The sequence below is a fragment of the Juglans microcarpa x Juglans regia genome, chromosome 6D, assembly GCF_004785595.1.
Source record: "Juglans microcarpa x Juglans regia isolate MS1-56 chromosome 6D, Jm3101_v1.0, whole genome shotgun sequence".
Lineage (NCBI taxonomy): Eukaryota > Viridiplantae > Streptophyta > Magnoliopsida > Fagales > Juglandaceae > Juglans > Juglans microcarpa x Juglans regia.
Window position 1 is genome coordinate 9,997,078 of NC_054604.1, and position 10,127 is coordinate 10,007,204.

General features: G+C 36.2%; 1 protein-coding gene across 1 annotated transcript; it reads left to right on the forward strand.

Annotated features, from left to right (window-relative positions):
- The first annotated feature begins 3,041 nt into the window (after positions 1–3,041).
- LOC121235002 (pentatricopeptide repeat-containing protein At1g79490, mitochondrial) lies at positions 3,042–5,856 on the forward strand. Its single transcript, XM_041131184.1, has one exon. The coding sequence runs from the start codon at positions 3,214–3,216 to the stop codon at positions 5,731–5,733; it is 2,520 nt and encodes an 839-aa protein (XP_040987118.1). The 5' UTR covers positions 3,042–3,213; the 3' UTR covers positions 5,734–5,856.
- Positions 5,857–10,127: the final 4,271 nt, after the last annotated feature.

The following is a 10,127-nucleotide window of genomic DNA, read 5'->3' on the forward strand; positions in this document are numbered from 1 at the left end:
GATGTATTAGTGAAAAGTGTGAAAAACTATAATATATACTCCTTAAATATTGATATTAACAATAAAATATTTATTTTTGATTATTTAAATGTGTTCACTAATTATACATATTGCATCTAATATTGGGTCAAATGAATAAAAATTGTATGATTAGAATGTTTAAAAATGGAATAATACCGTAAATAAGGTTTGAATGACTTTGGCATACGTGAACCGTATGTTAAAAGTCAATTAAATAGTAAATCATTTTCTAGAATTTGGAAATAATCAAATTTACTAGAAGTAGTTGATTATGATCGATATTTTTTGACTCTTTAAAACAAAGACACTAAGAGAAATGTGATACTTTATACAATAGTATCTATAAAAAATCATAGAATTATTTTTTAAAATTAAAAAAGTTATAACCAAATAAAAACATAAACAATAAACATAATGCAGGTTTTTTTTTTTTTTTTTTTTCCCTATCGACCCTTAAAGCAAGCCCATAAGAAATCACTAGGGGAAGTAAGTCAGAGATCCTAACTAAGCCCAATCGAGGCCAACAACCCTTCTCCAAAGGAGTCAGTGGAATCTGTAGAGTACTCAGCCCACGAGTAAAATCCACTCTCGAAACAATCCACACACAAAGAAAGCGGACGGTAGGGACAGATGAGACTCGCTGTCCTGACAACATCCTAATGACACCCTACCCTTTGTAACCTGCATAGACAAGTAGAAGAGAAATATGAATAATCTTTGATTTCCTTACAGTAGGCATGTAGAGACTTAATAGGGAAAGCCCATAGGATAAAGTAAGTTAGAAAGTCATGTCGCATTAATGGCACCACTACTCGAATTCCACACTCTATTAATGACATCGCCCCAAAAGCCACGCTACATTAAAAGATTCTGATAAATGAACAGTAGAAACGACATAAGTTCCTCATAGTCAGGGACGAGCTGTACCTGAAATATAGTATAAAAGTCTATCCTCAGGCACAAAGAACTCTCTCTGATCCCTCTAAGTTCACGCACAAACTATTAAGGAGATATACTGATTTTGGCATCAGAGACTCTCTGACCACCACTGATGCCCCCATTCGTGTTAGCTTAAGTGTGCAGGTCAAAATTCGAAGACTCGATTTGTTGGGACCTAGCCCAAAGACGTGCGAAATACAACGTTAACACATAGATTAAAGCAAATAAAATTTATAAAACCTTGAATTAAAAAAAAAAAAAAAAAAAAAAAAAAAAAAGGAGAAGGAAGCAATCTCAAAAGCAAACTGACAAATTGATAACTGCGTTGTGGCTTGTAGGGAGGAAAATGTTTCCTCTAGCTCCAAAGGGTGGTCATGAGCCACTTTGCACGGAGGAAATCGAGGAGTCGAGGACCAACTCTGGGGTCCCTCCCTCCGCATGTGGGTGGATGACCCTCCAAGTGGTTTTGTTTTTGTTTATTAATTTTTGTATTTTTTAGAGTTTATTTTGATTCTATTCTATAAAAGTTTTTTTATTGTTATCATATTTGTTAAAAGGATATTTTTAAATAATTATGAGATTTTCAAATATGTTTTTATGCTGTTATTATTATTGCTTAATAGATTAGCTGATATGTGTAAATTTTTAATTGATTGACGTGTATTTTATGTGCCCTGTAACGAATTGTGCATTAAAAAAGTCAACAAATTTAATCGTTAACCTCTTTGTTAAGAAAAATGCTACTTTATCCATTCTATTTATTCTCTCACTTTGATACCTTATGTATTTTATTTATTTTTTTAATTTTTTTATTTAATAATTAAAAAAATAACTATTAATATATTGATATTTTTTTTAAAAAATATTTTAAAATAATAAAAAATATGAATAAAAAAAATAAAAAAAATTTTAAACTAACGATAAGGTTGAGCGATACAGAACAACGTAATGATACCGCTCATTTGTTAATATACTCTGCATAGGTGGAAGCGTGCCACATCAATTTTAAAAGATTATTATTATTTTGAATCATTTGATTAATGTAATGGGTAACATAATAAGTGACTTATTACACATCATTTTTACAAACAATTAATTAATTATGAGTAATACTAGTGTGTAAGTTGCGCAAAGATATTTTATAAAAAAAGTGAACTCACTAAAAAAAATGATTTTTTTGTTAGTTTTTTTTTTATCATAAAATCTATATTTTTACAAATTTTATAAAAGACTTGCGCGATATTGAGGGTTGTAAAAAAAAAAAAAAAAAAAATCAAAAAGCTGGTTGAACTAGATCGGATTGAATCGATGGATTCGGTTCGGTTTGTAATTTGTTCAATGCGGTACTTTTCCTAAACCGGTGTGATATCCATTTTTCATATTTTAAAAATCGATTTAAATTGAATTGGATTGATACTGATATTTATATTTTTTTCTATTATATTATATGTATTATATACTAAATTACTAATAAATGTAACTTGAAATTCTAATCTTATTATTTAAATTTGTTAATCTTATACCATAAAACTAATATAACATTTTACATAAGTTAGACACTACTTAAACTATACTAGTATAATTGAATATTAATGAATTAATAATTGTTAATAATAAATACTAAATTCTAATAATTAAGTTTAGTATTGAAAAAAATTATAATACTAAACTTATATAGCATTACGCATGTAAATGGTAAACTGAAAAACTAAACCAAACTGAATCGAAATCGAAAAAACCAAAAGTTTTAGCTTCGATAATGAATCAGTTCGTATCGATTCTTAAATTTTTAAAATCGGTGTGCATCAGTTCGATTTTAAAATTTGTTTAAAACTGGATCAAATCAGATCGATTACGCTCCTACTTCTGTATAAAATTTATATTAAGACAATGCTAGGATGCACACAAAATGTGCATCCCAAATATGCACATCCACGTAAATGAAATTTTTTGTTTTTCTTTTCTTTTTTTATTTACTAATATTACTTCCTTAACACTTAACAGAGAAAATAAAAAATAAAAAAAAATAAAAATATATGAGTTAAATTAAAAAAAAAAAATGTAATATGTAAAGAGAAGCGTACCTGTTGAAATAGAAAACTCAAAAGCGAGCGTCTGCCTCGCAAATTGCAATGGTTAGGGTTTAAGCTCCTGTCTTCGAGACAAAACTTTGCAAGAATCCGGTAAGTTTCCAATCTCTAAAGCCTCATATTTACATTCCTAAAACTCTAATTCTCTTCCATCAAATCATCAATGATTCGCTGTAGGAAAGTGTCACCTAGAATTCTCCACTCACTTACCAAAAACCCTAGTTCTATTTGCATATCTTCATTTGATTCTTTCTATTCAAAGAGCCCTAATTTATCCACAACTAAACCGGATGGTTGTTTCAAAAGTTTCAGATTTTTTAGCTCTGCAATGGGTTTCTATTTAACTCCCCGGGAACTTTCTGTGCCAAAAGACCCTAGCTTTGCCAGGAGCCCTGTTATTAACGCTAAATTTAGAAGAAATTACAGCTCTGGGAGAAACGGTGATGGTGGTGCTGGTGAGTGGACTGAGGAGATAGAGTACTTAGATGAATCGGGGAGTGTTATTTACAGTGGTAAAGGTATACGATCAGTTGAACCAGGACTTGATGACCACGTGATGGTGGGTGGGCTAAAGAAGCCATTTTTGAATGCCTCAGCCGTAGCCAAGATTGTTGAGGTTGTGAAGAGGTGGAAATGGGGACCAGAGTTAGAGACCCAATTGGACAAACTCCAATTTGTACCAAATATGACTCACATTACTCAAGCTTTGAAGCTTACTAAGGATAGCGACACATCTTTGAGTTTGTTTCAATGGGCTAAGAGGCAGTCGTGGTATTCACCCAGTGAGGATTGTTATGTGATGCTGTTTGATGAGTTAAATCGAAATAGGGATTTTGATGGGATCCAGTCATTGTTTGATGAAATGGTCCGTGATTCCACTAATAATGGTATTTGCTCCTTTAGTGCATACAACCGTGTAATTCAGTATTTGGCTAAAGCTGAGAAATTGGAGGTGTCATTTTATTGTTTTAAGAAGATTCAGGATTCAGGCTGTAAAGTTGACACCCTGACATATAACTCTCTTATTACACTCTTTTTGAATAAGGGTTTGCCTTACAAGGCATTTGAGATATATGGAAGCATGGAAGCGGTGGGATGTTTGTTAGATATGTCAACCTATGGGTTGATGATACCTAACTTGGCAAAATCGGGTCGTCTTGATGCCGCTTTCAAGCTATTCCAAGAGATGAAAGAAAGGAACTTTCGACCGGACTTTAACATATTCTCATCACTTGTTGATTCAATGGGGAAAGCAGGGAGATTGGACACATCAATGAAGGTGTACATGGAAATGCAGGGTTATGGGCTCAGGCCATCTGCTACTATGTATGTTTCTTTGATCGAGTCGTATGCAAAGGCTGGGAAGTTAGATACTGCTCTTAGGCTTTGGGATGAGATGAAGAAAGCAGGCTTCAGGCCTAACTTTGGGTTGTACACATTGATTGTTGAGTCGCATGCCAAATCAGGGAAGCTTGATATTGCAATGTCTGCATTTACAGATATGGAGAAGGCAGGATTTTTACCTACCCCATCTACATATTCTTGCCTCTTGGAAATGCATGCTGCCACTGGACAAGTAGATTCTGCCATGAAGCTGTATAACTCAATGATGAATGCTGGTCTGAGACCAGGTCTAAGTACTTACACCGCCCTTTTGACTCTCCTGGCTAACAAGAAGCTAGTTGATGTGGCTGCCAAAGTTTTACTTGAAATGAAGGCCATGGGATTTTCTGTTGATGTGAATGCTAGTGATGTTTTGATGGTGTATATCAAGGATGGTTCTGTTGATCTTGCTTTGAGGTGGCTACGTTTCATGGGTTCATCGGGTATCAGAACAAATAATTTTATCATTAGACAGTTGTTTGAGTCATGTATGAAGAATGGGTTGTACGAGTCAGCCAAGCCTCTCCTTGAAACATATGTGAATTCTGCTGCAAAGGTGGATCTTATACTATACACATCCATTTTAGCTCATCTTGTGAGATGCCAGGAAGAGGAAAATGAGAAGCATTTGATGTCTATCCTTAGTGCTACAAAACATAAGGCACATGGTTTCATGTGTGGGCTCTTCACAGGCCCTGAACAGAGGAAACAACCAGTTTTAACTTTTGTGAGGGAATTCTTTCAGGGCATTGATTATGAGTTGGAAGAGGGAGCTGCGAGGTTCTATGTCAATGTTCTTCTTAACTACCTTGTTCTTATGGGTCAAATAAACCGAGCCCGATGTGTTTGGAAAGTTGCCTATGAGAATAAGCTTTTCCCTAAGGCAATTGTCTTTGATCAGCATATTGCTTGGTCTCTTGATGTTAGAAACTTGTCAGTGGGAGCTGCTCTTATTGCAGTTGTGCACACTCTCCACAGATTCAGAAAGCGAATGCTGTATTATGGTGTTGTGCCGAGACGCATTAAATTGGTTACAGGACCTACCTTGAAGATTGTGGTTGCACAGATGTTGAGCTCAGTAGAATCTCCTTTTGAGGTTAGTAAGGTGGTTCTAAGGGCCCCTGGAGATTCGGTCATGGAGTGGTTTAAGAAGCCAATTGTTCAACAGTTTCTCCTAAATGACATTCCTTCAAGGTCTGATATCCTCATGCATAAGCTGAACACACTTTTTCCCAGTTCTGCACCTGAAGTTAGATCTCTGTTGCCTCCCAAACCTCTCATTTCAGGGAGGGCAATGTAACTATATCCGTGATCACTTGCAGGCACTGTGTTTGTGAATTGGAATTGTAAGTTGTATTTTTGGTGGTGTTCTTGCTGTAATTCTCAAATTTCACATTAACAAGAATTCGTACATGTCAACAAAGAAGGCGAGTATTGGCAAATAAGAAAATGAATGAAGAAAGAAATAATTAAAAACTAGAAATTCAAAGCAGTGTCTATGTCATGATTCACAATGGTTTACACATTGAGTTTCATCTTATAAATTTAAGTTACTTCAAAATCTTACATTTAACTAATATCATTAAACCAAGAAAAAAGGAAATGTGCCAGCAAACTTGCTAAGAAGTACTCGACCATTGTTATGAAACTTATTTTATGTCAGTTTTGCCAAATTCTCTTTGAAAAATCAAAATTCCATTATTGAAAATCCAATTGCAAGCAGAATCTTAGGCATGGAACAGCCTTTGGCGTGGACTTTGCAATAACAAGAACAAGAATAATAATATATAAAAAAAAAAAAAAAAAAAAAAAAAAAAAACACTATACCTCATGCACTAGATAGGAGGTTTTTATTTTTATTTTTTTTAAAAAATTTGTTTAAAAAAAAAAAAAAGAGAATAGGTCACATGTCTAAGAGTGACCTTCTACCAATTTTATTAAAAAACCTTCACTTATTAAAAACCCTCACCAGATAAGAGATTTGAAGTTCCATTTAGATTTTCAAATGTGATATAGCCTCACATAATTCCTTCTTAACTCCAGATCCTAAAGTACCATAGGGCCTAAAATAAGGTAGAAGACGACTACATTTGTCTTGTGTCCAATGTGCATCAAGTAAATCAAAAAAATGGAAAGAAAATATTATATTTTTTGCCCAATTTCTCCTAAAATCAGAGTACATGCATTGGGTCTAGACAAGTATTTAACATGCTATTGTCAAGAGGAGAATCGAATAATGTCCGACCCTCAACCCCTCTCCATCACTCTCATAGAACAGCCTAGGCTAGGCAATATAGAAAGTCCTTTAGATTATGAGTTTTGTGATATTCTGCAGCACTCTTTTCTGAAAGGAAAGGTTCTTGTTATTTAACATTATAATAAAAGAAAAAGTGCATTGCTTGGACATTATGCCAGGTTCTCAAATTTCTAGACCTCCAAATGTTGATTCCTCATACCCTCCACTTGATTCTTTAAGTCGTATAGCTGTCATGCCTTTGATGAATTGGAAGAGGCAGTTTGGATGGGATAACACAATGGGGTTCCATCGTCCATATTGGAAGTTTGCCTGGGAAACAACACCTTGAACGGTTACAATCAGAGGGAAAGGATGGAGAGTTGACCCCATAAATGGGTTGAATTCCATGTCATATATTCAAAGAACAAAGAAATTAAAGTTGGCTTATCACGGATCTAAATCTTAACAAACAAAATGATAAATTAAAAGATAATTTCTTCTGGATTATTTACAAATTATTGTTGCAATGGTGATTTTGGTAAGAAGTGGTATTATGGCAATATGTTTATTTCATTTGATAATGCTAGCTGCATTTTTATGCATAAAACACTGAAAAACATACCTACAAGGCTCAAAGAGAAGAGAAAGTGACAAGTTTGAAAGAAGAGTGTTGATTATTTTTCTTATCATTGAAATGAAAATGTTACTTTTCAATAGGATGGTCGACAAGGATGCAAATGAGATAAGTCAACAACTTAGGTTTGGATAGTGAGTTGAGATGAGATGAAAGTTGAATAAAATATTGTTAGAATATTATTTTTTAATATTATTTTTATTTTAAAATTTAAAAAAATTGAATTGTTTATTATATTTTGTGCGAGAGTTTGAAAAAATTATAATGTTTAGATTAGATAAAATGAGAAGAGTTGAAAGGCCCTCTCAATCCAAACAATCAAAGCCAATTTGTCTGCTACTACATACAACCAGCTCGTAGTAGAAGTGAGAATTTTGCCCCTAGTTGAATCTTCACATTATTTTGCTGTCTTGACTTCATGAAATCTTATCCTTGTAAATGCTTCGTATCCCTACTGGGATATCCACTTGGGGTTGTGAGGGAGAGAAAGGTTGCCATAATTGCGGTTGACGTAATCTTGGATGGCGCCTAACAGCAACAAAACCTCAAAAAGATAGATACCACATAAAGGCCAAAATATCTTTTAGGCAAAATATATAATAAATCTACTAGTCTCGGCTCCCAGCAGATGCAATAGTTGCTGTTGATGCGTTTTTCAGTGATGTTTGCAACACTCCCAATCAATCTACAATCAGAGAGAAAGTTTGGAGAAATTCAATGGATGCCTCTGATGATTAATACAGAGAGGGGTCACGTTCTCTTAACCAAATGAAACTTGTATTTGTAGTACATACCTGAGGGTGTTTTTATGAGGATTGTGGTGCTCTACATGGTGTGGTCCCCTTCAAGAGCACGATTCAGCAGTTGATAACGTCCTTCCAGCAAGGATGTCTAATAGGATTTATCATCATGAATCCAGATCTTAGATATACTTTGTCGGTTGGGATTCCTTGTTGAGTATGATGTTCCCTCAAGAATCCGTATGGTCTTATCCTTGACTAGTATTCATCCTTTGCCTGTTACTCGCCCTTGTCCTTGCCTGTAGCTCACCCTTTTGTTGCAAACTGTCATTTTTTCAGAACCACCAGTCTCTTCAACTCTTCATTCTCTCCTGATATGGTCAGCATAGCCCTTGCTCACCAATCATAGGGTGAAAAGTCCTTTACCACCTTTTGCTGGAATGTGTTAGTCAGGTTTTCTACATAGTGATGTTCACCCTACTTTGGACTAGACTTTGCCTAACCAGCTGCCTCATCTTCTATAGTACCTTGACCGTGGGAAGGGGTCTCTTCACTTACTTTTGCATAGTTCTCACATCCTCCCCTCCTTAACAAGGAATTTCATTCTCGAAATTTTGTGAGGACTATACCTCTAGATGGGACTTCGAGGGATGTGCATGTAGTCGCGCATTCTTCGGCATTCTCGGTCGACGCCGATTGAGGTCATGATGACCCATCCTTTCCTCGCTCCACCCTCAGATCTTCACAACCTCCGCCTAGGACAAGAGCTCCTTACTCTTGCCTACTTTGTTGGCTACTCTGGTTACTACAGTCCCTATTGCTCTCTCGTGTCCTAGCTCCTTAGATAGATTTGGCATCACAGGACATTGGTGAATCCCCACCCTTGTCCTTTGCTTGTTCATCATGTTCCTGGACCGTTCGCTTCTCCCATCATTTCCTTGTGACTTTGTCGTTGTGGTGTATCATTTATGAAATCAGGGCCCTGGCCATCTAGTGATCCTCCCTATCCCGATGGCATTCCTCCTTGATTCGCCGATGTTCTTCTTCTAGCCTTATTGCTTTCCGTCCTCCTTCCATGAAATGACATATTACTTTTGGCGGTATGAATGCCTTTCGTGCCATCCACTTCTCTCACACAACAATGACAATTTGAGAATTCTAGATGTTGCAACTAAAAAGGCAATTCGAAGGCTCATTTATAGATGTGCTCCTATCTTCACCTTGACTATTCTACCCTTACTTAGTGCACTCCAGGTCAATTACTACGATGCGAATAAATAGAAAAACCGCTCCCATGTGAACGGCTCACTTTCTAACGTAAACTCTTCGTTTCTTGTGCTTCCCCATTGCACGTTCACCAATGGTACAGTTTTGGATTGTAGCCTCTGTTCATTCCAGTCAAAGATTCGTACTGGTCTTTCCTCATAGGTGAGGTTTGGTTGCAATGGAACCAGATTTGGGTTAATCACTCAGGGTTGTTGGTTCCCAAAACTTTTCCATAACGAGGAAACGTGAAACATGTTATGGATCCATTCGGATTCCTTTGGTAACACCTAAGGGTGGGCACCGGGGCCTGCCACTAGTTTCCCCGCCCTTCCTCCGTTCGACCCCGCTTGGTCAGATGCAGGCTATGGGGCATTCGCCTACATGTTAAATACATGTGGGGATGGGGCCAGATCCCGGGATATACCCCGTTCGGCACGTGTCTTTAATATTTATATATATATAATAGACTTGTAATTAACGAAATGATGTCGCTTTGGATATCCCAAAACAGTGTTGTTTCAAAACATAACCCTAACTATAAATGGAAAACTTTCTCTCTCACCTCTCATTTCTCTCATTCTCTCTTCCCGGTTGCCAACCCCTCTTCTCCTAATGGCCACCATCCTCTATTCTTTCTACTTTATCTTCTCTTCCTCCTCCTCCTTTAAGTCTGCAGAGGACTTCTCTCTGTTGTCGTGGGTCACGACTGGCATTAGAAGTCCATGGGCTAGGAGTTCTAACTCTTAAGGCTGGCGCTTACGACCTTGGGTGACGCTGTGACAAATTTGCAAGTTTAATGACACACGGTCACGACCATG